The sequence below is a fragment of the Oscarella lobularis genome, chromosome 7 (assembly GCF_947507565.1).
Source record: "Oscarella lobularis chromosome 7, ooOscLobu1.1, whole genome shotgun sequence".
NCBI lineage: Eukaryota > Metazoa > Porifera > Homoscleromorpha > Homosclerophorida > Oscarellidae > Oscarella > Oscarella lobularis.
The window spans coordinates 2,846,469-2,869,720 of NC_089181.1; the positions used below are offsets into that span (position 1 = coordinate 2,846,469).

The 23,252-nt window shown below is 48.5% G+C and overlaps 9 protein-coding genes across 17 annotated transcripts; 5 read left to right on the plus strand and 4 right to left on the minus strand.

Annotated features, from left to right (window-relative positions):
- Positions 1-74: 74 nt before the first annotated feature.
- On the plus strand, positions 75-2,625 carry LOC136189214 (uncharacterized). The gene is made up of 10 exons (XM_065977110.1): positions 75-141; positions 371-1,186; positions 1,257-1,340; positions 1,401-1,582; positions 1,636-1,811; positions 1,867-1,965; positions 2,018-2,047; positions 2,107-2,165; positions 2,228-2,371; positions 2,427-2,625. The coding sequence occupies exons 2-9, from the start codon at positions 395-397 to the stop codon at positions 2,363-2,365; spliced, it is 1,560 nt and encodes a 519-aa protein (XP_065833182.1). The 5' UTR covers positions 75-141; positions 371-394; the 3' UTR covers positions 2,366-2,371; positions 2,427-2,625.
- LOC136189204 (inhibitor of Bruton tyrosine kinase-like) lies at positions 2,520-8,743 on the minus strand. Its single transcript, XM_065977100.1, has 31 exons — positions 8,131-8,743; positions 7,968-8,061; positions 7,808-7,923; positions 7,640-7,750; positions 7,474-7,562; positions 7,342-7,426; positions 7,074-7,185; positions 6,943-6,983; positions 6,736-6,872; positions 6,554-6,674; positions 6,359-6,437; positions 6,253-6,294; positions 5,940-6,192; positions 5,780-5,885; positions 5,174-5,709; positions 5,029-5,103; positions 4,878-4,960; positions 4,786-4,823; positions 4,614-4,713; positions 4,503-4,552; positions 4,393-4,444; positions 4,164-4,342; positions 4,079-4,115; positions 3,754-4,010; positions 3,644-3,702; positions 3,449-3,592; positions 3,265-3,393; positions 3,079-3,207; positions 2,942-3,031; positions 2,848-2,878; positions 2,520-2,797 (listed from the first exon to the last, which is right to left on the minus strand). The coding sequence occupies exons 1-31, from the start codon at positions 8,488-8,490 to the stop codon at positions 2,660-2,662; spliced, it is 3,873 nt and encodes a 1,290-aa protein (XP_065833172.1). The 5' UTR covers positions 8,491-8,743; the 3' UTR covers positions 2,520-2,659.
- A 679-nt stretch (positions 8,744-9,422) lies between these two features.
- Positions 9,423-12,554, plus strand: LOC136189211 (uncharacterized). Of its 2 annotated transcripts, none has more exons than XM_065977107.1 (17): positions 9,423-9,737; positions 9,796-10,127; positions 10,226-10,244; positions 10,299-10,372; positions 10,489-10,588; positions 10,647-10,716; positions 10,804-11,033; positions 11,097-11,179; positions 11,229-11,334; positions 11,395-11,455; positions 11,510-11,558; positions 11,622-11,700; positions 11,756-11,823; positions 11,878-11,980; positions 12,044-12,116; positions 12,179-12,260; positions 12,313-12,554. In XM_065977107.1, exons 1-17 carry the CDS (start codon positions 9,470-9,472, stop codon positions 12,406-12,408), a joined length of 1,893 nt encoding a protein of 630 aa, XP_065833179.1. In that variant the 5' UTR covers positions 9,423-9,469; the 3' UTR covers positions 12,409-12,554. The 2 variants fall into 2 exon arrangements, with proteins under 2 accessions (XP_065833179.1, XP_065833178.1); XM_065977106.1 differs by having other exon boundaries at positions 9,424-9,737; positions 11,226-11,334.
- Positions 12,475-16,037, minus strand: LOC136189216 (pleckstrin homology domain-containing family D member 1-like). Of its 4 annotated transcripts, none has more exons than XM_065977115.1 (18): positions 15,753-16,037; positions 15,593-15,699; positions 15,223-15,542; positions 14,980-15,172; positions 14,808-14,901; positions 14,645-14,740; positions 14,510-14,586; positions 14,352-14,443; positions 14,247-14,299; positions 14,001-14,095; positions 13,858-13,951; positions 13,664-13,789; positions 13,556-13,611; positions 13,409-13,499; positions 13,312-13,353; positions 13,179-13,253; positions 13,060-13,123; positions 12,475-13,012 (listed from the first exon to the last, which is right to left on the minus strand). In XM_065977115.1, exons 4-18 carry the CDS (start codon positions 15,084-15,086, stop codon positions 12,669-12,671), a joined length of 1,506 nt encoding a protein of 501 aa, XP_065833187.1. In that variant the 5' UTR covers positions 15,087-15,172; positions 15,223-15,542; positions 15,593-15,699; positions 15,753-16,037; the 3' UTR covers positions 12,475-12,668. The 4 variants fall into 4 exon arrangements, with proteins under 4 accessions (XP_065833187.1, XP_065833184.1, XP_065833186.1 ...); XM_065977112.1 differs by having other exon boundaries at positions 15,270-15,542; positions 15,753-16,036; XM_065977114.1 differs by having other exon boundaries at positions 15,270-15,699; positions 15,753-16,036.
- Positions 15,275-17,625, plus strand: LOC136189221 (inositol-tetrakisphosphate 1-kinase-like). 2 transcript variants are annotated; one of them, XM_065977121.1, is made up of 10 exons: positions 15,275-15,456; positions 15,822-15,843; positions 15,939-16,064; positions 16,163-16,280; positions 16,337-16,429; positions 16,488-16,531; positions 16,586-16,678; positions 16,736-16,957; positions 17,013-17,094; positions 17,158-17,625. In XM_065977121.1, the coding sequence occupies exons 1-10, from the start codon at positions 15,350-15,352 to the stop codon at positions 17,415-17,417; spliced, it is 1,167 nt and encodes a 388-aa protein (XP_065833193.1). In that variant the 5' UTR covers positions 15,275-15,349; the 3' UTR covers positions 17,418-17,625. The 2 variants fall into 2 exon arrangements, with proteins under 2 accessions (XP_065833193.1, XP_065833192.1); XM_065977120.1 differs by lacking the exon at positions 15,275-15,456 and having other exon boundaries at positions 15,463-15,843.
- Positions 17,177-20,330, minus strand: LOC136189232 (protein ARV1-like). 3 transcript variants are annotated; one of them, XM_065977140.1, is made up of 9 exons: positions 20,032-20,330; positions 19,847-19,972; positions 19,748-19,790; positions 19,579-19,695; positions 19,469-19,529; positions 19,264-19,412; positions 18,417-19,209; positions 18,266-18,344; positions 17,177-18,201 (listed from the first exon to the last, which is right to left on the minus strand). In XM_065977140.1, the coding sequence occupies exons 1-7, from the start codon at positions 20,116-20,118 to the stop codon at positions 19,103-19,105; spliced, it is 690 nt and encodes a 229-aa protein (XP_065833212.1). In that variant the 5' UTR covers positions 20,119-20,330; the 3' UTR covers positions 17,177-18,201; positions 18,266-18,344; positions 18,417-19,102. The 3 variants fall into 3 exon arrangements, with proteins under 3 accessions (XP_065833212.1, XP_065833210.1, XP_065833211.1); XM_065977138.1 differs by having other exon boundaries at positions 17,177-18,344; XM_065977139.1 differs by having other exon boundaries at positions 17,177-18,366.
- Positions 17,629-19,233, plus strand: LOC136189224 (N(4)-(Beta-N-acetylglucosaminyl)-L-asparaginase-like). Its single transcript, XM_065977127.1, has 9 exons — positions 17,629-17,776; positions 17,829-18,095; positions 18,161-18,221; positions 18,271-18,322; positions 18,371-18,482; positions 18,534-18,609; positions 18,656-18,763; positions 18,816-18,949; positions 19,008-19,233. The coding sequence occupies exons 1-9, from the start codon at positions 17,629-17,631 to the stop codon at positions 19,094-19,096; spliced, it is 1,047 nt and encodes a 348-aa protein (XP_065833199.1). The 3' UTR covers positions 19,097-19,233.
- LOC136189095 (uncharacterized) lies at positions 20,191-21,799 on the plus strand. The gene is made up of 6 exons (XM_065976940.1): positions 20,191-20,384; positions 20,434-20,469; positions 20,526-20,896; positions 20,994-21,141; positions 21,206-21,256; positions 21,302-21,799. The coding sequence occupies exons 1-6, from the start codon at positions 20,232-20,234 to the stop codon at positions 21,686-21,688; spliced, it is 1,146 nt and encodes a 381-aa protein (XP_065833012.1). The 5' UTR covers positions 20,191-20,231; the 3' UTR covers positions 21,689-21,799.
- LOC136189226 (syntaxin-5-like) lies at positions 21,676-23,243 on the minus strand. Of its 2 annotated transcripts, XM_065977130.1 has the most exons (10): positions 23,037-23,241; positions 22,918-22,979; positions 22,809-22,864; positions 22,685-22,755; positions 22,591-22,632; positions 22,459-22,533; positions 22,352-22,408; positions 22,222-22,300; positions 21,956-22,172; positions 21,676-21,900 (listed from the first exon to the last, which is right to left on the minus strand). In XM_065977130.1, exons 1-10 carry the CDS (start codon positions 23,097-23,099, stop codon positions 21,741-21,743), a joined length of 882 nt encoding a protein of 293 aa, XP_065833202.1. In that variant the 5' UTR covers positions 23,100-23,241; the 3' UTR covers positions 21,676-21,740. The 2 variants fall into 2 exon arrangements, with proteins under 2 accessions (XP_065833202.1, XP_065833201.1); XM_065977129.1 differs by having other exon boundaries at positions 22,918-23,243.
- Positions 23,244-23,252: the final 9 nt, after the last annotated feature.

Genomic DNA, 23,252 nt, shown 5'->3' on the forward strand with positions numbered 1-23,252 from the left:
ATGCACGCCTTTTTTCTATGTGATGCAATCAAAATACATACCTCACCTCGACCATTCCCCGAGTTTATATCAACGGCCAACGAATTTTCTCTTCTTACGCCGCAACGCGAGGCGAAATATTGCTCGAGTATTGGTCGAAGGGTGAGTGAGGCGATAGTCGAGCGAAACGATTACCGCCTAGCGAAAATTTTCCCCCGCGAGATTACAAGTGCGCCGTGCGAGCCAATCGCGGCGTCGCCGCCCGCCGATCGTTTCACGTCGTGCGCGGCGCTAGGAGATTTTCCGTTAGCGCATCGGCGCGCGTCGCCAACCCCGCTTCTCGTTCCCCATCGTTCTTATATGCAACATATCGAAACTCTTCTCTCCCCAGTTCTCTCCGCTTCTCCTGTACGTGATGAGCAACCAACATCAACCGATCGGAAATGGCGCCGTTTTCAAGTTGCCTCCTTCGTCGGCGTCGGCGCTGGTTACGGACGACATCGACGTCGCGCATTTGATGGATACTATGTCGGGCGATTTCGGTTCGTTGACGCTCGCCGGCGTCGGCGACGAGATTTCCAGCTTGGGACAAATTCTCGGTCTCGGTCCCGTCGCCGCCGCCGCCGCCGCCGCCGCCACCGCCGCCACGAGTGCCGTTGGGGGATCGACGACGACGACGACGACGACGACGACGACTGGGACGGCGGTGACTGTGCTCGATCAAGGAAAGGCGACCGCCGGCCCTGGTCTGGCGTTGCCGCAAGTGATCGTGCCGGAGTCGGACTTGATGACCATTGACGTGACGGAGTTGGATTTAGGCCACACGGAAGAATCTATGAATGATTTGGAGGAATTGATTTTTAAGGATAGTCAGGGTCACAATGCCGTTTCCACAACGATGCCACCGGTGAATATGGTGGCAGGTGGACGGCAGATGAATGCTGCCGCTACCGCTGCTGTTTCTATGATCAAGCAAGAGCCGGCGGCAACGGCGGCGGCGACGGCGGCAGCTCCTGTGGCAGCAATGACAGACGGCCGTAGAAAGCGTCCTCATGATCCAGTTCAAAGTGAATTGGAATGGAAGAATCAGCTGCAGATGATGCAGCGTATGCGACAGCAGGAGCTGGAAGACATGGGCATTCTTCCGAGTGTGAGAGAAGGGCAACCCGCTCGTCCAGTGCTACGAATTGTCAATCAACCGTATCCGGTAGGAATGAATACAAACGTTTCTTCTTCTTTTTTTTTTGACTCTGTCGCATCACTCGTTGTTGCTGCAGTGCCAGAAAAAGAGATACAAGACAGACGGGCCGAAAAGGGGCATCATAAAGAGCGCAACTGGAAGCGAATATCCTTCAATTCAGGTGCAAAACAACCAAGTGAGCACACTTCCTTAGTGGTGAACTGCGTGTTTTGTCCTTCAGATTGAACGCTATGGTGGCACTGCCGATGTCGTTGCCTACGCGGCGACGTCCACGTCAGATCCCCATCCCTTTTACGACATTGACGTCGCTCCTGATAATTATAACGCTCAAATGACGAGTCTCAGCGACGGCACACCGTGCGTGAAACTTAGCATTGGGCACGCAACCGGAATGAAGGCCATGTACGTTTTCCACGCGTCGTCCTTTGTCCTATTTTGTGAATGTTTTGTCGCAGTTTTTCCGGCGTTAGCACAAAACGGCTCAAGTTGCGCGAGGTGAAGGCCAAGCTCGGCTACGATCGATGGCTGCAGGAAAGCGAAATCGTTCACCTCGGCTTTCTTGCCTTCATTCCGACGGGAGATAATCCGCAGATTGTTCTCAACGGCTTGTCGCAGTCAATTGATGTTTATGGTAGACAGGAAGAATAAGCCTTTTATATACTTAATCAATTGGCCTCTCCTTCTAGATGCTCTTCCAGAATTGCCGATATTGCGGAAAATAATACCCCCTCATGGCATTCGAGACGGCGGATTCGAAATGTGTCTCGTTGGACAGCACTTTAGCGGTACGTTGAATAAAAAAAGAGCTGCGATTTCGTTGAATGACGCATCTAACAGGAGCCAAAGTTAGATTCTACGATGCAGCTGGTAAGTAGAATAGAATCGATATTCAATAGAACATCGTGACGTTCTTGGTTTACACAAAGACGGAACAAATTGCAGTTGGGAGGAAATTGCCCAGCAGGATCCTCAAGATTGCACGGAGGTACGTATGTGATAACAAATGGTCCCTCCCCTCTCTTGCTCACTCACTCACTCCTCTCATAGACTCACCTTGTCGTGAAAGTGCCTCGCTGTCCGTCTCTTATTAACAACCCTCACGCGACTCGCGTCAACGTTGAAGTGATCACGGGTCCCGTAAAGATTCCCCGACGTAGCAACACTCTTCATTTCTTTTACAGCTAAAGACAGGTCAGGTCAGCTAGGGATTCGATTCACACGATGTACCTGTACCAAACTCCTTTAGAACTTCCTACAGAAATAAGACTGACATTCCATAGAACTTCTTTTCACATTACCATTTTGAGTTTTTTTTGTAATGCCGAGATTCGGCCGTGTATTTGCCCCGCAGGTGGTCATTTTACCACCAACGTAGTGTCTTTTTTTTCTGATTGTGATCAGTATGCTCACCCCCCTTCCCCCAGAGTGAAAGTAGATTGTTTTTACATGCCGCCACTCCGCGCGTTTTCTTTCACAGCGTCACGTCTGCTTCTTCGTCCAGAGAGGCGCTGTCGGACTGGCAGTCAACTCCGCAGAGCGCCTCACGACGATGCGCTCTTCAGGATTATACTCACCGCCGTAGTAATTTAGTAGATCTTGAATTGCCTTCTCCTCAATCTGGAGGTACGTCTTCGATAGAAGATTGAGATTGGAACTCAATGCCTCACCTGGATGATCTCAAGCGGTTTCCTTAGCATTCTAAATGATAGAGGGAGACAGTCAAAGTCAAACAAAAACGCTATAGCACGTAATAATGTCCACCTCTCAAGCTGACTGCTGGCTTTCTCTTCTGAGCGCAGAATCTCGGAGAAAGTGTGCACGGGCGATTTTGCCACAGAATCCTCCCAGCCTCTGTGATAACGTTTTAGACGTTCTCTCGGCTGTAATGCAACGCCAACCTTGATCGCGGTGACGTTGCTGGAGAAGTGTTTAGCGGCAGAGGATGCTTGTGATTCTTGTCTTTAGCTTCTTCTTCGGCCATCAAGTCCTTGAACGCTAGTGATGGCGAAGCGAGAGGAGAGCAACCCCTTTACGTGAGTACGGTCAGTTCGGAGCTTCTTGTGGTCGCTGACAGTTGTCTTTACCATGGATTTGAGGACGGTGGAGACGTACTACAGTTGTTCTCGAGTTCTAGTCGTCTGCTTCTCTGTTTCTGAGACTTCTCTGACTTGACTGTCCATCGGATGGCAGAATTACCGTTTGAAAACTCCGCTCTACGAAGAGGAAGAAATCTCTTGGAGAAATCAGAAAAGAAAAAGTTTGTCGCACATTTTTGCTCCTTTTCTATGACCCTTAGTAGTCATCTTCTGATCCGTCGCCGGTGACTGCTCAATTCTACTTACCGCACTCTGTTTTTGTTTTTCCTTTTCAGTCGCCATTATTTGGACGAGTGAGGAAGAGGACGACGCCCCGCTGAAAAAAAATAAGCTAAAATAACAGCACAATAAATCTGTCACGCGTTACTTGCTGCAAGGCCAAATGGGCTGCTCCTGAATCAGCTTCTCCTTGTCGATGTCACGAGGCTGTATCAAAATTCTGAAGGTAAATAAACCAACTAAGACTTTCCATCTGACTTTAGGAGAAGAAACAGGAGGAGAAGAAGGCAGAGCTTTTCTCTCGTCGCATCTCGTTTTAGGAGAAGAAGTAGGAGAAACAGACGGCGGAGCTTTCTCGTCGTCGCACAATTCTTCCACTTTTTTCGCATCCAACGACGTCCCGGGAGCTTCGCTTTTGTCAACGCCAACGCTTCTCCCAACGCTACCAGTCGCAGGCAAAAGACGCTGAGGCGAATTCTGTCGCAAACACCGAGACAGCTCGTCCAACGAAAGAACTACAAAAAAAAAAGAGAACGATGTCAGTGCTCTCTCTCTATATATATATATAACAATACGGACCCACCTGTCATCTTTAGTTCTCTTGCTCCAACAGCGGGAATCTGCGTACGTACAAAGCTGTGAGACGACACCAGTGCATTTCTTCTTACCATCGCTTGGTAAGCGGTTGAAAGCTCCTCGGCTAAGTCATCCTTCAGGTCGAGCAAATAGGATCCTTCAAGGAAAGCAGCCAAGTTGACACACATGAACTCGATGACTGTTTTCTTCAACTGCAGAGCGTTGTACGTGTCGGCGAAGTGGACGATGTCAACAGAATTTTTTAGCGTCACTGCAAAGGAAGAATAACCAATTTTACAAAGAGCCGTCACTTGCGCGTACAATTTCTAGCAATTGATAATTCGCAGAGTTCTTTTAATCGAGAAACGAGCATCTACAAATAGACGCGCTACTTCTTCGCTTTGTAACAGTCGAAGAGGATAATTACCTACCTGATCTGCAGCTATAAGAATCTGACCTAGAAGTTCAAGGTTTGACGAACCTGAGAAAGCAGGCCAATGAAGTCATTTTGTTCTTCTCTATTTATTTATCTAAGTTCCAACCTTCAAGTGCAGAGCCGTCATCCGTATAAAGATAATCCAGAACGACTTCCAGCACTTTGGCTGAAAACGGAAGTTTAATCGTCGGCACCATATCAGTTGCCTGCACAAACACTGATTAGAGCGCTTAAAATCTCTCTCTCTCTCTCTCTCTCTCTCTCTCTCTTTGCTATACCTCTTTCCAACCCAAGTTGAGCATACTGTAAAAGTAATCTTCAGAGAAAAGAAAATGTTATCGAAAATTCAAAATCGGAAAAGTCGTCAGACCGAGTCGTGCGCTGAGAATGCATTTGTGACAAGGAAACGGCTCCCCGTCAGACGACTCCAGAACGATGTCAAAAAGATGACGACTACACAAAAAGAGCAAGTGGTGGAAAACATTTACGGTACCGAAGTGATGGCGTCATCCGGCGGTTACTTAGCTTTCCTGTTCACAGCGCCTGACCAGACCTCATCCGGCGGTTCCTTGCGCAAGCCGCAGACGTGACCAATCCTGAAATAAAACATGAAGAAGTCGCGCGTGGGGGATCATACCACCAGAATCGAATTAACAACTGACGTACATTTGAACCAAACCGAACACTTCCAAATGTTCCGCTGCCCTGTAGAGTTGTTGCAGAATGGCTGGCATCGCTTTGAAGGCTCTAGCGAATTCTTTTTCCTTTCGTGCCGACGAAGCGTCGTCGCCGCCGCCGCCGTCGCTGTCGTCAATAGGAAATATTTCGCGACTCAGAGACGAGGCGGACGGCACGGAATTCGGTGACAGAGTGTCATCGGGACCAGCCAAAGCCTCGGAGAACTTCACTTCTGTTCTTTTCCACACATCGTCGTCGTCGTCGTCGTCGTCGTCGTCGTCGTCGTCGTCGTCGTCGTCGTCCAAATCAAACGCAAAAGTCGTTTCGCATTGCAACTTGGCCTTCCACGTTTCAAGGGGCTTGCAATTTCCCGTGTAGACGTAACGTAGAAGGAGTTTAGCTACATGTTCCTCTAGGCAGATGGCATCGTCGTCTACTTGGCCGTCAAATGAGCGACGGAAGCGAGCGCTGGCATTTGCAAGGATAAGGCGATGGGCAGGGAGGAAACGACTTCCTCCTCGTAACTATTTTAGAAGAAACAAGACGAGTGCAGGAGGTAGAAGGTGACGGCAGCACAGAGCTTCTTTGTATTACCTGCAAATGATAATCATGAATCGAGTCAAATGGATCAACGTCATCGAGAAGCCGCTCCAAGTCCGATTTTAGTAGAGATGCTGATAGGAGGGGAAAGCGGAAGACCCTGACGATAAAAAAAACATTTACGATTCCCCTGTTCGAATTCTTAAGAACCCACCCCGCGAGAGGATTCGAAGCAATTGCCATCCTATTTTGTCCCTTGTAATCGGCAAAGATTCGCTGGACGCGATGCAGATGAGGTAGACGAGTCAGTTTGAGGGTGCTTCCGCCGTCGCCGTCGCCGTCGTCCGTTCCTCGACGATCGAACGGCTTCCGCTGCTGAAAAACGTACGATTCTCGCCGGCCCGACGACAAGGACGACGACGTTTCTTTTTGAGAGAAAAAGTTGGCCTGATAAACCTGGCCTTCATCTGCAAAATATAAGTAGACCTTCGAAGTCCAGTAGGGGGAGAGCGCGCATAACTTGTCACCTGTAGCCAGAAAAATCTGTTTTCCTAAAGCCACGTCGACAACTGCAATTAATAAATGCACTATATCGAATCTATTGTGCCACCGCCGCCCGTCATCCCGTCGCACCTCGAACGCCTTCAATGTCGCTTTTGTTTGCCCACGTGCACCGTCGCATGGTCCTCGCACCAGACGCCCATTTCCACACCTGATACAGTACATCAATGCCAATCTGAATACCAATCAAAACAAAGGAAGGAGACCCCGAACACCCCACTCCCAATAAAAACAACGTATTAGGGCTAAAAGAGCAAGCAGTCTCACCTCGCCGTTTTTAAATAAGCCTAGAAGTAGACAGTTGCTCTCGCCGTCCTCGTCGCATTCGCCCTGCAGTCGACCAAAGCTCGCTAGCAACCTTATCTTCTTCATTGGACAGCCCAGCATCCTTGCATAAAATAAATTCGAATTTCCAACTCGGTTCCCATTCTAAAGGCCGGGCGACCCACCCCAGCGATATTTTCTTGCAGCCATGTCTATGCATAACATAAATCTCTGCGCCCTTTGTCGGACGAACGAGGCACGCCGTCGCGGCGTCGCTGGCGCATAGCATAACAATCTCCGCCCGTTCAGGCAAATGAGTCACCTGCATTATTTAATAGGCAGACCAACAAGTAGGAATGAGAGAGAAAGAAATATTTGTCAATCTCTCTAACTTGCTTAGGCTGGACTTGAACGGCGTCTATTTTGCTGTAGCCTAAAATACACGACACCCAATGAATATATTGAAATATCCTGTTTTCTATCTAATCGCGGGCATTCCGCGCGAAGCCCTTTATCTTTATACCGAGTTGGCCCTCGTTCTTTCCCCAAGCGAAAACTTCCCATTTTGTCGAGACGGCCGTGTGATAGCGTCCGGCGGCGACGTGAACGACTCTCTTTCCTTTGAGCGCTTTGACCTGAGAAAGTCCCGCGCTCCCAGTTCAGACTGAGAGACCCATTATCCCATTCCCTCCCCCCGATTATCTATCTGCCTTCTTTCACAAGAACTATTTGACCCCCGCAACATGAGGACCTTGCCAGCAGGACCAATTAACCCATCAACATTCCTTTACCTCTTTAGGTGCCAAGACCTCAGTATTCTGATCTTGGAAGCCAAGTTGGCAATAGTCATTGATACCACAAGTCCACACAACACCACTAGCAAATAAAACATGAAGAGAAGATATATCTCTATCTCTCTTTACCTGTCTCCTAAAAGAACGGTGTGATTTCTTGCCGCCGCCACTCCCACCACTCTCACGCCACGCGGCAATTTCCTAACAGGACTCGGAATCTGAGTGAGACAGACAGACTCCAGTCCCCCCGAAGGGCAGAGACGACTATTTTCCCCCCTCCCGCGCTGATTCTCACCACATGGGTCTGCTCGTCGCCGTGACCCAGCCGCCCACCTCGGCCTACCCCACACGTAAATAACTGGCCGTCCGCGCACAGAAACGCTGTGTGGAATTTGCACAGAACCACCTGAATCCACATCAATAATGATCAATTAGGAGAAACGTGCGCGTGGGCGGGGAGCACCTCTATCACGCGGCACGACGACAAGTGGGCAATCTTTTCCGGAGCCAATTTCGTCGAATCGTCCCAATGACCCAGCGTCATGTTATTATTTAATCCCCACGCAACCAATTCCGTATCTGAAGAATTTTCAGAGAACTCAATTTTTTTGTATATTTTTTACTCATTCGCTCGACGGCAGTCCACGGACGATTTTTGTTCGCCAAGTCGATGGGAGTTAGAAGCTCCCTATCGAGACTATAGAGACTGGAACCTCGCTATACGAAGAGAGAGAAAGAGGCATTCGCTCTTATTCCCTCATTTCAAATGCAGACGCAATGATTGACCTTGAGTAAACTGAGGCCGTTCTGCACATTACCGTAATAGATTGCACGATGAATTGGAGTCCAGCCCGATTCCCGATCGGCGGCGTTCTTATCGAACGACGCGTTATCGAGAAGCCAATCGAGCGTGGCGCGCGATTTCCGTCGTGACGCGGCCACGTGAAGCGGCGATCGACCCCATTCGTCCGTCGTGCGACGCGATAAGCGCTGTTTGGCGTTCGGCGTCGTCGCCGACGTCGCCGCTAGCTCGTACGCTCGTCGTACGACGTCGATTGAGTCGTGAACGACAGCCGATATGAGAACGTGGCTCGGCGAGGGTTTCGATGTGGATCGGCGGCGAGGAAAAGCGCGCAGTTCCGTCATTTTTTTCCCAGAGGGGGATAAAGGGGGTCTCGGTGAAGCGAATGCTCAGCAGGCCATGACTGCAAGTGAACAGGCGTGTCGGAGCAGAAAATTTACTATCGGAAGACTAGAAGAGGCGACGGAAGAGGCCAAATCATTGCGGTTTGACGCCATCAGGACGAAACGAAGGAACTGGGCATGCGTGCATATCTCCAAGCGGCGGCTCGTCGACGGAACCTACGCACGCAGCAGGCTGAATGAACTCTTATGAAGTGCCTAAACAAAGCTCAGCGTGGTTTCTTTTTTCTCTTTCTTTGCCAATCGTGTCCCATTTGCTCAGCTAGAGGCATCCGGGTTTTAGCTAGGGGAGCCTAATGGGATCCAATGGGATCGTTCGTTGAGCGCGCGAAAATCTAGTACCGAATGCCGCACTTTCTTTGTTCGCTTGCACGTGCTGCTTGAATCCGCACGGATTCACGTTCCTTCCCCAAGTGTTTTTCATCGTGGGGAGGCGATATCGATGAGGAGACTAGGTGGGCAGGCAGATCCATTAGGTGAACGCTTGCCACCTGAAATAAGATAGAGTCGTTCCGTTCTCACCGCCAGCTCGGCACGGTGCCGCCGCCGCAATCGTGATGTCATGCACGCCGATTGTGTACACAAGTCAATTAATAATGATCGGGCGGTGGCATGTCAATCTGCAATTGCCAGCCTCATTCTTATCAGGCGTAGGGGGAATTTGACGAAGAGCACCCTACTGGCCACAGGGCACCAAACTAAACAATGCGGCACGGCGATTTACGTTGATGAGTATTAAAATGAAGGGATGGGAAGTGACATCGTAAGCAATCATCGATAGTTAGAGTGCCTCGGAGACGCTCCTTTTTAAGTGATTGCCTTCGTACCCCCCCAAGTCATTGATTCCCTACATATTAAGCGCAGCGCGTCAGAGCAGCCGCATTCGCTGACCAGCCGCCTTCAAGAGAACATCCCGCTCACAATGCTCTCCTTCTTTCTCCTCGTTCTTTATCTCGCTCTCTCTTCGTCATCCTGCCCGTCGGAATGGAAAGAGTTTCAAGGCAACTGCTTCAAGTTTTCCGCGCCCGTCGTCCGACCCGATCGTCAGCTGCTCGTCGAAGAGCCGACGACAGCGACGTGGCACGACGCGCGTCTCGTCTGTCTCAATTTGGCCGCCGACTTGGCCAGCGTTCACTCGAAAGCCGAGAACGAATTCATTCGATCTCAACTTCCCGGCAACGCATGGATCGGTAGAGCGACCGCGGTGCAGAGACTAGTAACTCGAACGTCTATTGTTTTCGTATACAGGATATGTTGACCAAAGCTCGGAATATCACCACTGGACGGACGGATCGTCGACGAGCTTCGACTACGTCAATTGGGCGCCGAGTGCACTGTATCACAGCAGTAGCGGCAGCGCCGACGTCTACGAACAGTCGTCGTGCGTTTACATGTCGGTTCGCAGCCGTCACCGTCCCCACTCGCCCATCGCTCCACATCCGCCGGCATTTGCTGCCAAGAGTGCGCCCGATCAACGTCGTCGTCGTCGTCGTCAGGCGGAAGCAACCGCATACGGCGTCGGTGGCGAGTGGTTCGATACAGTCAAATGTTCAAGCGTGAAGAAGTACTACGTGTGCAAGGTCGGTGTTGACGTATCCCTCCCTGACCTCCAAGTCAATGTTGACTCTCTTCTATAACCGGTCACTTTCTCCTCGGCGTTTGTTTGCCGTCTAAACAGAAAGCAGCCTGTTGCCAAGGTCGGTAGTGCAAATAGTGCACTGGGGTGGTTATTTGAATTGGTTTGTGCTCAGACTCTGTTGCTGTTGCTAACCTCGTTTCCAATAGCGAAAGAAACATCACCGGAACGGTGCTCTTTCAACAATCGGTAGGTGCTTTGTAATTGCCGCCGCTGCCTTTGCTGCCGCCGCCCCGGCGGTGGCGGCGAAGACGAGCGTGGGACGGCATTGTTGAAATAATAATTTGACCGAGGTGTCTGTTCAGTCGAGAGGCGGTCCAACGCTGATACGAGGAATAGTGAAAGGCCTTCATCCCGGCAACAAACACGGCTTCCACATCCATCAGAAGAGTGATAACAGAGAGGGTACGGATCGTACGACCGCATGCAAAACCGTGCACTTAGCCGCCTCATTTTTATTCAGGTTGTAAATCATACGGCGGCCACTACAATCCATTCCACGCTCGCCACGGCGGTCGATTGGACGTCACGAGGTAATGGGATCCAACCAGAAGAAGATTTCGAGATTTCACATTTTTTTCTGTTTCTGTCGCTTTTTCTCCCTTCTCCTTCCCTTCAAGACACGTCGGCGACCTAGGCAATACAATCGCCAACGATGCCGGCATCGCTTCCTTTACAATGCACGACAACTGGGTTCAATTGATCGGCACTTACTCGGTGCTGAATCGCGGTGTCGTCGTTCACGCGCGATCAGACGACGAAGGTCGCGGCGACGACGAGGGCAGCATCGCCACGGGAAACGCCGGTCATCGGCTCGCCTGCGGAGCCATTCTCTGTCGGAGTTGTCTGGGTAGGAGAGAGCGAGGAGATCCAGCCCAAATGGCGAGCTGGCTCTTTATTTCCTTTTTCTTAGAAACGCTCCGCGCTGAAGCCCCTGTGCAGTCTGACGACGGAAGTGCCAGCGGTTTGTATGCTTTTCAGCAGACTATCAATCAGGTTCGGTTTTCTTACTCGCAGCAAACAAAAATAAAAGGTTTTTTAGAAGGGCATTCCCATGGCGGTGAGCGGCGACTTGAAAACGACGACAGTTGGCTCGGCGGAATACACTCATTCGCATGTCGCGTTTTTGTCCTACGAAGATTACTTGAATGGTACACAAGAACGCAGCCCACATTTTTTTGCGCTGGGCTCGAGCTCATTTTTTTCCCCAGCCGATAAAAAGTGCGACGACCTAATCGCTCCAACGAGTTCCGAAATCGCCAAACGCGACGAGTGAGACTATTCGACATTTATCAGGCACGAAATTCACGAGTGTCTTTCGTGTAGCGAGGAAAGAACGAGTGGAATAATCGATCTTTTCGGCAAAATACTTGTGGTAGGTCATACGATCGAGCGCTCTTCGATGAACGCCGCCTCACAAGCGTTCCGTAACTTTTAGAACCAATATCGTCTAATAGACGAAGACGGCAACGTGACGAAAACGACCACACTTTGCGGCGCAGTGTGGCCCGCTCCAGGTATAGACAACGCCTCCATGCATTGTCGGCACACATCAAAAGACTTTTGTTCCAGACTACGAGTGTGCCTGCGCAAATCTAACAAATAACGGCTTCAACGGCGAGATTTGTTTTACTCAGCAGGTGGGTATCCGTCAACAGTAGAGCCTATTGAAGCGAACTCTAACTGCGTTTCAGAGCTGCGGTGGCCCAGTTAAAATCTCTGGCACAATATCTTCAACAGATGACGACTTACCGTCTTCAGTCGTTATCGCCACGCATCCCTACGGACTTTCCTTTGGTACAAAATCGACCGCCGCGTCCGCGACCTCATTTATAACCTTACCTCTCGATTGGTCTATAGGAAGCATAGAGGACGGCAGTTGCCCAGTCGAAGATGCCACTTGGATCGAAGTTTCCTCGCACACATCCGAAAGGTTTCAGCAAACAGAGCGCAAGTCGTTTCTCTGAAGCAGTCACAATATTTTCGTTTGTTTAGCGCCGACTTTCTGACCGCATGCGACACAACGTCGACTATTTCTCTAAACGGCTTCCACTCCATCGTGGGACGCACCCTGCTGGTAAAAAAAACGTTGATCTAGGTATTCGCTGAATACTATTGTTGCCGCTTAGTTCCGCAGCGTCGACGAAAGCGACGACAGAGTTGCTTGCGGCACCGTGCATTACAGCGCAGCCTGCCACGCTTCGTCGACCGATTCTTGCTTCTGAACTTCTGCTCAAACTAAGCAATGACAGTTTTAGAGCAGACCTATTATTGTAGCAAAAACAACTTACTAATCTTATTGTCAAACATTTAGTCGAGCCTTTGTCTAGACCGATTGCATGCATAACTAAATCGAAACTAGTCAAATGCGCACGTGCAGCTGTACTAACCATCTATCCATTCATCCATAACCATAACAAAAACGCGCGAAAAAGAAAAGAAAACTAAACACAATTGCGTCCAGCGATCGAAGCCAACCTCAGTACTATTGTTCTTCTGCGTTGCCGGCATCGCCTTGCTGAGTTACCGGAGGCGGCGGCGACGGTAACGAGTCGACTGCGCTGTCGTCAGTTTGTTCTTTCGTCGTTTCCAGTGCCGAAGGTTCGGGGCTCTTGTGCATGCTTCGCGGACGAGGACGGGGTTGCGGTGCCGGCGGTTTCGCTTTTGCGGCTTCGCCGACGGCAATTTCGGCTGCGAGCGCCGCCTCGGCGTTTTCTGAGATGGCTGCCGATTTGCGAGAGTACTGCCCGCGAGCGGTGAGAGCTTCTTTCATTATCTGCGGCTTCTCCGCGTCCAGTCGAACTTCTTCCACAATTTCCTCGAAGAATTCTAGTCGACGAGAGATCGCGGTTAGAAAGACGACGACAATTTCTTACGTTTCAAATTTTTGACGTCAGTTTCAATCTGAAGGTCAAGTTTGATGCCACTCTCCTTCAGCGCCTAAAAAATCAGAAAAATGACAATCAGTACCATTGCTCTTATGTCTATCAGGCACCCTATCAACGCGTTTTAGCGAATCCTCCGCCAAACGGAGTCGCTTCTCAGTGGCAACTCTCTGCTTCTTTTCTTTCTACAAAAAAGCCGTCAAATTTCGCCGCAACGCTATCTTCATTCGACGTGGCACTTACCAAGTAGGCCTTCTCTTTCTCTGCCTTTTCTTGTTCGACGAGCTGGAAAAAAAGACGTCGTCGCGTAGCTCTATCCGAATTGCTTTTCTTTTCCTACCTTTATCAGCTCTTCCTTCTCGCGAACGGCCAGCGTCTGCATTGTCTTTTCTTCTTCGATTTTCTTCTTCTCCTCCGCTTCTTTGATCAGTCTACAAGTTATAAAACCTCGCTGTTTATCCGCTCGTCTGTCGAACTACAAACTGACTGTTCCTCTGCTAATCTCTTTTCCTTGTCCAATTTTTCCTTAGCTGACTGCACCGTCTGAAGAAGCGCAAATCACCCTGATCAACGAACAACAAAGACCTGTCTGTACCTCCAAAGTTTCTGTCAGCGAACTCGTTTGCCCAAGCAGCTTTAGTTTCTCCTCCTCGAGTTGTTTAGCCAAATGATTTCGCTCCTCCAGCTGGGCGGTGGTCAGTTCTTGTTCCTGTGACAACTCCTATAGAAAAAAAAAAGCGAAAACGCATCGTTGCACGTGTCCGCATCACCGAAATAACGGACACTCACTAAAAATCGATCTTGAAGAGATTGAAGCGATTGGGTTATATTCTCCTTTTCGTGCTTTACTTGTTGCAAAGTTTCCAGCGTTTCTTTTAACTCGCTTTGGGAAAGATGTTAGTAGAACGAAACGCCGGAAGATTTGTCGTCACCTCTCAGTCACTTCCTTGTCTTCTTGAAATTTGGCGAGTTGCTCTTCTATGGACTTTTTCTCATTCGCCAAGTCGGATGCCAATTTGTCTAATTCCTATAGAGAGTTATTAAGATGAAGCAGGGACCTAGCTTCTCTGTTCAGCTCTATCATATTCAATGATTCATATACAGTACTAGCAACTATTTAGATAGATCTGTAGTCTTCAAGTGAACAGAGTGGAAGACAATTAGAAAAACAAGCAAACCTCTTTCTTTCCTTTCTCTGCCAAAAGAGCCGAAGCTTCTTCTTGCAATTGCCCTTTTAATTAAAAAATTCTCCTTCCGATTCATATTCGAATAGTCTTCTTCACCTGTGATTTTTTGCTGCTGTTCGGCCATTCGTTTGCTCTGGCTCTCCAGCTGAGTGATCATGGCATCGCCTAGTTGAGCGTTTTTCCACGTCCTAGATTTGCAATTAATTAATTAATTAATTAATTAATTAGGTTGTCAGCATAGGCCTTTGACTTACACTCGCCCTGAAGTGGCTATCATCTTCATCCAACTCTCTCGTTCTTCGCTCGAGTCGGATGCCAAAACAATTGTACCCTGGTTTTTAGCAGAAACGAGTTAGAGACACTCCCACTTCCCGCCTACTTGACGCAACCTTGAAATCTTTATGCTCAATAATCATGGGAAATTTCGTCTTGTCTGACGGATCTTCCAAGATCTTGACCGCGCATCCTCCCAACGGTATAACACCCTAGCGCAGTGTACAGCGTGCGTTTTTTTCTGGAGAGGTGGCCCCTCCAGGGGGGCGGAGCCCTCACCTTCGGATGGATATTGAAGTGGTGAGACTTGTCGAAAGCTTTTCTTTCTGCTTCTGGATAGTAGAGTATGAATCCTTCTTTGATAATAAAGAATCTGCAAGAGACGAAGCTCGCTCGCTATTGCTGGCGGAGCCGAAAGCGTGCACGAGGTCGGCCACGACTCGGAGCTCACCTCCTTTGCCATTTCGTCGATCGATGTCCAAATGGGCGTTTTGATAGTACGCCACTCATCTGCACTTTCGTATCGATGTCGAACGAATCTTCTTTATCGGCCGACATCTTCCTTTTTGTGCGAACCAGTGCGAACTGGAACTCTTTTCTAGCGTGCTTTAAATGACGTCACCACACGTTGATCATCTATGAGACTAGAAAAAAAACGAATGTTACTAAGGATTAACGTGCACCATTTTTCGACTTGTTTGTTTTAGAATTGTTCGCGTAGAGATAATTGATTGGGCTCACGTGTTTCTCATTCTGCCTAGGCTCCCGGATAAAAGGCGTAAAGCTGGGTTTGGCAAGCTCATTGAGCCCAGCCAATCTCAATGAACGGCATTACAAAGCGTTCGCCGATGCGGATCGGCTACTGGCTAAGCGAAAAGAAGGCAAAGAAACTCAATTTCGCCGGATTCGCCGACCGCATGAAGCAAAGGTGGGTGTGTAGTGTCCTACTCCCAGTCGAAATCTGCTACACTTCGCCAACCTCTGACGCATCGCCGTCGATGACGCACTCTCGAACTAAAGCGAAGCGGTGAAAACGAGAGCGGTGCGCGAAGCGCAGTCGCTACCGTAATCGTTTCACTCGCCGACTCTCGCGAGCAGAGGCCCCCCCCGGAAGTTCCAACGCGGCGATTGTTCTTCGAGCGCCAACGAACGAATGGAAGGCGCGTTCGCACTAGACGCAATCGCGATCGCCTTCGTTCTCCCAAAATTCCGATTCGCGCATACTTCGGAGGGTTTCTTGATCTCATTTCGCCGTTTTTTTTTCGATCGTCGTTCCCGTTTTCGCAACCGCAGCACCGGCGTAGAAGTAGTGTCGGTAAGCGTCGCGTGGAGAGAATCGGAAAGCGCAACGAAAGAACACGTCGTTTCGGGCGCGCGCGCTCGCGCTCGCGTTTCTTTCTTTCTTTCTAGATCGACTTGACGAAGCCCGTCGACGAACAGCCCCTATTCGACGTGATCATTCACAAGCTCACCGATCTCATGACGGCCGCGGATCGGGGTGATAGCGACGCGACGAAAGACGTCACGTCGATAGAGGTGCGCCCTCCCCCCCCGTGCGCGCGATCCACTCCACTCGACACGCGGAAGTGAAAGTGAAAAACGATTTTTTCTTCTCTCTCTTTTCCTTCTTTTAGTCGTACATCGTTCGGCATCCCAAAGTCGTCGTTCTCGATCCGCTGCCCAACGTACGAAAGTTGCTCGATCGAAGTATCTGCTACGAGGAGATAAAGAAAATTCATTTTGTCGTTCGCGGTGCGAGCAACCAACGGAAATACATAATTACCTAGTAGTTATGAATGTGCACGTAGATGTGACCGTCTGCTCTCCTCATTTCACGACTGTTCGCTCGTCGCCGAGCGGTCCGACGTTAATGAATAAAACGAAATTGAGCTTTCCCGTCGGTAATCGTCTTCTTCTCTTCCCCGCACAATTCTATCAATTGATTAATGCTACTAATAGTGTGTAAACATTTGGTTGCTCACGGTTCTAGAGTTGCCCATCAGGTTAGCTAAGGGTCGACAATTCTTTTCACTTTGCTCACTCTTATCTTTTCTCAGATGGCAATTGTTTTTAGTGACGAAGGATTCAAAGAAGTCGACTTTCCTTTCGTCGCTCAGCAATTCATATGTCACAGTGGTCAACTATACAAGGTTCCATCGCGTTTTGGACGTTAGTTTTCTACTTACTTCTTCGCTTTCCTTTGTCAGATTTTCGTAGTTGGTAAACGTCATTTTGTCGTGAAGAGACCGTCACTTAAAAATCTCTCGCTAAATCGCTTTGACAAGAGCACAATATTTTTCGATAGTCACGACGTCTCGAAAGCAGACGCTTCGTCCGAACTAAACGGAACCGTTGATCTGGAAGAAGATCACAGAAAGCTCGATGACATCGTTGTCGCTAAGATCGCAGAAACATTTCGAGAAAAACTAGTATGTTACAATGACAATGGGAATATTGATTACCTTTTTAACTTTTCCTATCTAGGGATTGTCTCTCTTTGGAGTTGACGTTGTAGTTGAGGACCATTCAAATCGTCACTGTATAATTGACGTCAATTTTTTCCCTGGTACGAGAATTGCGCGATTTTTCCTATCAAAAAAAATGGGGGTCAATTCTTGTGTCCATACAGGTTACGAAGGATTTGCCGACTTCGAAGGAGCGCTAGAGGAACTTTTGCTAAATCAAACGACGAGTCTGCCAGCAAGCGGTGCAAAACCGGCGAACGGTTTATTGTCAAACGGATATCAAAACGGTAAAATCCTTAACGGTTGTCGGAAACTGTTTGCCGGCTTTCATTCCATGAACGGTGCCTCCGCCGCCGCCACCGCCGCCGCCGACTTGGACGATTCGTTTACTGGGCAGCGAGCTGCGGCCGTCACATACATCTGAAAACGAGTTCGTGTACGTTCGTCTCTACTACTCGCGCACCCGAATAAACTTTCAAACAAAAAATTTACGGCTGCACGTCTTAAATTGTGTTCAGGGTTTCTAGCGCTCGTGATTACTTTTATAACTGCCCCGCAAGCAATTGTCTCCGACTTTTACTGTACACGCTCTCCATGTACAAGCAGAAAACACGAAAGATTTTTCGTTGGCAGTTATGTTCCCCCGTTCGCGAACACCCGTACAGGATCCCCACTGCGATATGCATGTTTCAACGATTGTCTTCTGCACCCTAATCTCGCTGGGGACCGGCTCCTTGCCTATCGTAATCAATACGTGGCCGTTTACCAACGCTACGGCCAAAGGTGAGTCCCCTTTTGAGGTGTCGAGCGGATTCCGTCTCATGCGATCGCGTAGCGTGGTCCGTTCTCGAGTCTGGCGGCAGTCGACTCGACGCTGTCGAAGAGGGATGCAGCGTGTGCGAAGTGGAGCGATGCGACGGCTCGGTCGGCTACGGGGGCAGTCCGAACGAAGACGGTGAAACGACTCTCGATGCCATGATCATGGACGGCGTAACGCACGACGTCGGATCGGTCGGTTGTCTCAAGCGCGTCAAGTCGGCCATATCGGTCGCTCGAAAGGTTATGGAACACACGACGCAGACTCTTCTCGTTGGAGACGACGGCAAGACTTTCTTTTCGTCGTTTTATCGGTCCCTTGATGCCTTCCTTCCTTCCTTCCTTCTCTAGCGACTCGATTTGCCGTTGATATGGGTTTCCATGAGGAATCGCTGCAAACGGACCAGTCGCGGTTAGATGCTGCGTACGAAAGTACGCTTTAGGCGAACTGGTCACTTTAGTACTGAATGGGAGGAGTGGAAAGCGAAGAATTGCCAGCCGAATTATTGGAGGGTGCTACCCGTCTTTCGCTTCTCTAAAACCAAGAACCGTTGTGTCTAGGATGTCGTTCCTGATTCAGCAAAATATTGCGGCCCATATCACTTACCTGGAGAATTGTCAGACTCCAAGGATTCGTCCCATTCGCTGGTGAAGGGCAATCACGACACAATCGGTAAGAAGTTCACCCTAAAAATTAAAACAACGTTAGTACGTAGCATCCTAGGTATGATCGTTATTGACAATAATGGCGATGTAGCCGGAGGAACTTCAACAAATGGGCTGACATACAAAATCCCTGGGTCAGTCAGACAGAGGGGTTTTCATTTGTTAACTCTCTATGCGTAGTCGAGTCGGAGACTCGCCCATTGCTGGTGCTGGAGCCTATGTTGACAATGACGTTGGTGGTGCGGCAGCCACTGGAGATGGCGACACGATGATGAGATTCTTACCCACGTATGCCAACGTGTTTTTCTCTGTTTCTAGGTGATGTGACGGGCTTCTGTAGTTATCAGATAGTAGAAAGTATGCGAATGGGAATGGATCCTCAAACGGCAGCCGAGAATGTCATCAAGAGAATTGCGAAGTACTATCCGAATTTTGAGGGAGGAGTAATTGCCGTCAATAAAACTGGCCACTTTGGTTAGCATGAGTCCACTGATACTTTGCATCAAGCAACGTCTTTTTTTTTGATTTGAAGGTGGCGCTTGTCATGGCCTCAACGTGACGTATTCTGTAAGGAATCAGGAGTTGAATGCAGTGAAAGTCTTTCAGGCTGTAGAAGTATGAGCGACTCTAGGAATAGAGAACTTTCTTTTGAACCGTCCATTGCACGACGTGTTCTGATGATATTGCCGCGAGGGTTACTAGAGCCGCTTGTAGAAACGTCACAGTAAATGACACTGAATAGAATAGGATGAAAATGATTTCATCTACATCTACTGTACTGTACCTACCTCGAATAGTTTGTAGGGTGGAAGTGAATGTGAGCATAGTTGGGAGCCAATAGAGAACGGACGTCTCTTTGGCCCACAGCGCTACTGGAATTGCAAGGAGTCGTCCATAGCCTGAAAGCAGGAACCAAGACACCCACGAAAATGAAACACTAGAAGAGACTTTGGAGTGATCAATTGAACAAAAAATCAGTGTAATTATAAGTACTGGCGATTTCTTTGTAGAGTTTTGCCGATCAGAATTATGGTGACAACAAAAGTTAGTATTTCTGTAAGAGAAGGAATAAATAAATGCGTCTACGTTTTCCTGCTGCATACCCAAGATGGTGAAGCATATGGCTAAGCAGAAGTCAAACTCGGGCATCCCATTTGAAAAAATGAACTTGACCAAAACGCTAGGCTTTTGCTGCATTTTCAAAGGAATATATTTAACGTCTGTATAGAAGAAATGTGCAAGGAAAAGGGGGCACTGGTCAAAAGAGGTTACAGGCTGTGCAAAGAATTGACACTGCCCAAAACTTAAGATGGCTCTAGTAAAGAAACTTGAACAGATAAGAACAGCTACAACTATTTTTCTATTTCTCACCGACGAATTTATGCGACGATTCGACAGTAGGTGCCTGAATGCTTGGACTTTGTGAAGTAAAACGTCCAATAATAGCATGACAAAGTCATATTCAACGTATTTGTCGACATTGGCACCGCATTTTGCCTGAAAATGTTGGCGCGAGTGAATAGCCTTGTTATTATGACACTTGCTCTCGATCTTACGCATCTAAGGAGCCGAATTGCTCCGCCACGAAATGTTCTGTACGCACACGAATCAGCACACGCTGTGCCGCATTCGACGCAAATCATTTCCACGAATATTAAAAGGGTACCGCGCGTTAGTTCGCGGAAGCTGCACGTCGCTTCCTCGCCAATAGAATGCGCATTGTTCCATTCTGTGACAGTTGTCGGGTCTTGCGGATATGGGAAGTGAGGACGCGGTCTGGGTATTCGGCTACGGATCCATCATATGGAAACCCAACTTCACCTACAAGAGACGTATCAAAGGATACATCGTTGGCTACGTTCGTAGATTTTGGCAAAGAGACAGCGTACATCGCGGCACTCCCGACAAAGTAAAAAGCCGCTCTAAAACGTACGTTTGACTCACGCATCGTTTTTTAGCCAGGAAGAGTCGCTACACTGGTCAAAGATGAAACTGTCAGCCTTACTATCTATCTATCACTACCTATATAATTGGCTAACCCTATTCTCAGGCTTGTAGTAAAGTTTGGGGCCTTGCCTATCTGGTATCAAAAGAATCTATGGAATCCGTCTTGCTTCAGCTGGACGATCGCGAGAAGGGCTATTTGAGAGTGATGGAAGATTTCTATCCTTCCGACTATCAGTATGACGACGTTAGCTGCTGCCCCCTACAGGTTTACGTCTATGTTTCTTCGTCTGATGACGTCAACTACGCGGGGCCTTTGGAATTGGACAAAATTGCTGAGTGCATTTTGTTGGCTGAGGGACGTTCTGGGCGCAATACTGAATATGTGTTTCGACTTGCTGACTCCATGAGACTCATAGCGCCCCGTGAACAAGACGAGCATCTCTTCAGTCTGGAAACAAAAGTCTTAGATAAGCTGTAACTGTACACTTCCGGAAGCTTTTCTTCGTATCCAACTATTTACACGAATAAATGAATAATCGTCCCCTGACGTCATGGTGACGTCATAGTGACGTTTTAAAATGAGCACCTGGGTATTTGGCTACGGCTCTCTCCTTTGGAACGTCGGTTTTCCATACGATGAAAGGTGCACCGGTTACATCAAAGGCTACGCAAGGCGATTCTGGCAAGGGAGCCCCGATCACTCCGGAACTCCCGAAAAGGTGCTGCTAGGCAACGAATCGAGATGAGACCGACTCCTATATTTGCCTACACTCTTTTTCGCAGCCAGGGAGAGTGGTCACGCTCGTACGCGACGTCGACGACAGCGATAAAGAGGTCAGTGCCTTTCTTATAGGTAAGTGATATCACATGATCTATTAGGATCTTCTGGTGTGGGGCGTTGCCTATCTTTTGCCAACAAACGAGACGGAAAAAATTCTCAGTCAGTTAGACTACAGAGAAAGATGCGGCTACGTTCAAACAGAGCAGACGTTCTATCCAGCTGACAAGACAAAGGAATCCTTCAGTGTTCTAGCATATGTCAGTCAGCCAGATAATCCCCATTTCTTGGGTCCTGCACCTTTGGACGAAATGGCTCGTCAGATAGCCACCGCGCAGGGTATGACTCGAAGGAATTTTGAGTACTTATTTAAGCTTGCCGAGGCGATGAGAGATTTGGCACCAAGCGTACCAGACGATCATCTGTATGCACTGGAATCAAAAGTGAAAGAAGTTCTGAACGAATTGCAAACGGCTCATACTATTTAGAATTTTATTATTGCCATACCTACTACTACTACTATTCTCATTTCATTGGTCATTATGTCATAAATACGACGAAAATGACAAAAAATATGATAAGCACTATGAAGATCTTTACTATCAACCATCGATTGGAGGAGATCGACTGAAAATACTTCAATATTTCCGTCTGCGCCGCCTGAACGTTCATATCCGCATCTTCAACATTGGCATCGACTCTAAAAAAAGAACACTAACTAACTAACCTCTTTAGGTAGATACAAATCCACTTACCTCATAACCTGCTCTTCCTGCTCTTTGACCATAGTTGCCAACTGTTGGAATATAGATCCCAGTTCGACTATGGTTGACTCTATGTTCTGCATTGCATCCGCTCTCTCTTGGATGAACTTCTCCTGCTGCTCCAGCATCTGTGCCTGAGTGGGCCCCGACATTCCCATATCGATGCTGACGTCGCCACGGTGATAAGCGGGATCATCACGCAGCAGAGCTGAGAAAACATGCGTACAGCATTTTAATGAAAAAAATAGGATTCCTACCTGATGCTGATGAGGGCATCGATGAGGAGATAGGCGATTGAGCAAATTCATCACGTCTTTGTTTCTGCTGCTTCAGACTCTGAAAGAACGTACGTACTCTTTCGTTAAAAAAACAGTCGGTTTGCACTACCTCTGTTCGTGTTTCCAGGACGGATTTGAAGTCTTTTGACATGTTAGCCAACTTGGTCTACAAGTAAGGTGAGCTGCGTGTGAGTATAACCCCCTTGTATCTCGTACCTGAAGAGAAACGACGACAGAACTGGAATGAGCTTGAAGCTGTACGCCATTGTGACCGTGCTTATTTTTAACAAACTATGCAACCCCCCAGATCAATAATACCGCTCTCTTTAGTGCAATGGAGTCAAGTACCTGCTGTAATTGAGCAATCTGCTTGTTCAATGTCGCTATATCCTAGAAAAATTTTAATGAATTAATTAATCTTTTTGGGAGAGGAGGAGCCCACCTCTTTGATTATTACGGTAAGCTCTTGGATTTCAATTGGTCTGTCATCAAACAGGGATCTTCGTTTTGCCACTTGATACAAAATAATGAAACGAAAGCGGAGATCTTTCAAGTCGTCGTCGTACGTATTGTCAATTTTTCTAGTTTCGCGAATGTGTTGCCAATATCGCGCGCAATTTGCCTACGAAATAACTAAGTAAGAAAAAAAGACTAACCCGAACAGAAAGTAGCTACTTCGCAATGTGACTAAATTCGGAATGTCGCTGTTTTCTCGACAAGACGGGCTTCGTGGACGACTGCAACGAAAAGACGACAAGATATTGAAATATCTGACCTGAAGAGCGTCGCGTCACCTGTCTCGCTTGAAGGGATGACACGACGGCGAAAAACTCGGGCGTCCTGTCGCGGCTGTTCATCGGATCCGCGATAAATGTAGACGATTCTGAACGACCGGTGTTCCACGAGCTCAGTGCGTCATCTCCGCCCAATTGGCCGCGACGACGTAGTGTTGGGGACGATGCCAGGCTCCGAACTGACGGGAAGACGACCAGCGATGATGTCACGAGTTG

Bases quoted from the DNA above. Each gene is read 5' to 3' on its own strand.
- LOC136189214 (XM_065977110.1), top strand. From the start codon at position 395: ATGAGCAACCAACATCAACCGATCGGAAATGGCGCCGTTTTCAAGTTG. The intron at 1,187-1,256 runs GTAGGAATGAAT...TTGTTGCTGCAG, and splicing joins TTGTCAATCAACCGTATCCG to TGCCAGAAAAAGAGATACAA. The intron at 1,583-1,635 runs GTACGTTTTCCA...GTTTTGTCGCAG, and splicing joins GCAACCGGAATGAAGGCCAT to TTTTTCCGGCGTTAGCACAA.
- LOC136189204 (XM_065977100.1), bottom strand. From the start codon at position 8,490: ATGACGGAACTGCGCGCTTTTCCTCGCCGCCGATCCACATCGAAACCC. The intron at 4,961-5,028 runs GTAACCGCCGGA...CTTTTTGTGTAG, and splicing joins GCTGTGAACAGGAAAGCTAA to TCGTCATCTTTTTGACATCG. The intron at 4,343-4,392 runs GTACGCGCAAGT...CTTCCTTTGCAG, and splicing joins ATTATCAATTGCTAGAAATT to TGACGCTAAAAAATTCTGTT.
- LOC136189211 (XM_065977106.1), top strand. From the start codon at position 9,470: ATGCTCTCCTTCTTTCTCCTCGTTCTTTATCTCGCTCTCTCTTCGTCA. The intron at 11,559-11,621 runs GTAGGTCATACG...CGTAACTTTTAG, and splicing joins TTTTCGGCAAAATACTTGTG to AACCAATATCGTCTAATAGA. The intron at 11,981-12,043 runs GTACAAAATCGA...ATTGGTCTATAG, and splicing joins TCCCTACGGACTTTCCTTTG to GAAGCATAGAGGACGGCAGT.
- LOC136189216 (XM_065977115.1), bottom strand. From the start codon at position 15,086: ATGTCGGCCGATAAAGAAGATTCGTTCGACATCGATACGAAAGTGCAG. The intron at 14,444-14,509 runs GTAAGTCAAAGG...TTGCAAATCTAG, and splicing joins ATAGCCACTTCAGGGCGAGT to GACGTGGAAAAACGCTCAAC. The intron at 13,500-13,555 runs GTCAGTTTGTAG...TATAACTTGTAG, and splicing joins AAGAGATTAGCAGAGGAACA to ACTGATCAAAGAAGCGGAGG.
- LOC136189221 (XM_065977120.1), top strand. From the start codon at position 15,682: ATGGAAGGCGCGTTCGCACTAGACGCAATCGCGATCGCCTTCGTTCTC. The intron at 16,281-16,336 runs GTGCGAGCAACC...ATGTGCACGTAG, and splicing joins AATTCATTTTGTCGTTCGCG to ATGTGACCGTCTGCTCTCCT. The intron at 16,532-16,585 runs GTTAGCTAAGGG...ATCTTTTCTCAG, and splicing joins GTTCTAGAGTTGCCCATCAG to ATGGCAATTGTTTTTAGTGA.
- LOC136189224 (XM_065977127.1), top strand. From the start codon at position 17,629: ATGTTCCCCCGTTCGCGAACACCCGTACAGGATCCCCACTGCGATATG. The intron at 17,777-17,828 runs GTGAGTCCCCTT...GCGATCGCGTAG, and splicing joins TACCAACGCTACGGCCAAAG to CGTGGTCCGTTCTCGAGTCT. The intron at 18,483-18,533 runs GTAAGAAGTTCA...GTAGCATCCTAG, and splicing joins GGGCAATCACGACACAATCG to GTATGATCGTTATTGACAAT.
- LOC136189232 (XM_065977140.1), bottom strand. From the start codon at position 20,118: ATGATTTGCGTCGAATGCGGCACAGCGTGTGCTGATTCGTGTGCGTAC. The intron at 19,791-19,846 runs GTGAGAAATAGA...TTTCTTTACTAG, and splicing joins ATCGTCGCATAAATTCGTCG to AGCCATCTTAAGTTTTGGGC. The intron at 19,413-19,468 runs GTACTTATAATT...AGTCTCTTCTAG, and splicing joins ACTCTACAAAGAAATCGCCA to TGTTTCATTTTCGTGGGTGT.
- LOC136189095 (XM_065976940.1), top strand. From the start codon at position 20,232: ATGGGAAGTGAGGACGCGGTCTGGGTATTCGGCTACGGATCCATCATA. The intron at 20,470-20,525 runs GTCAGCCTTACT...CCCTATTCTCAG, and splicing joins CACTGGTCAAAGATGAAACT to GCTTGTAGTAAAGTTTGGGG. The intron at 21,142-21,205 runs GTGCTGCTAGGC...TCTTTTTCGCAG, and splicing joins ACTCCGGAACTCCCGAAAAG to CCAGGGAGAGTGGTCACGCT.
- LOC136189226 (XM_065977129.1), bottom strand. From the start codon at position 23,099: ATGAACAGCCGCGACAGGACGCCCGAGTTTTTCGCCGTCGTGTCATCC. The intron at 22,865-22,917 runs GTAGCTACTTTC...GTTATTTCGTAG, and splicing joins GAATTTAGTCACATTGCGAA to GCAAATTGCGCGCGATATTG. The intron at 22,409-22,458 runs GTACGAGATACA...CCTTACTTGTAG, and splicing joins CTGTCGTCGTTTCTCTTCAG to ACCAAGTTGGCTAACATGTC.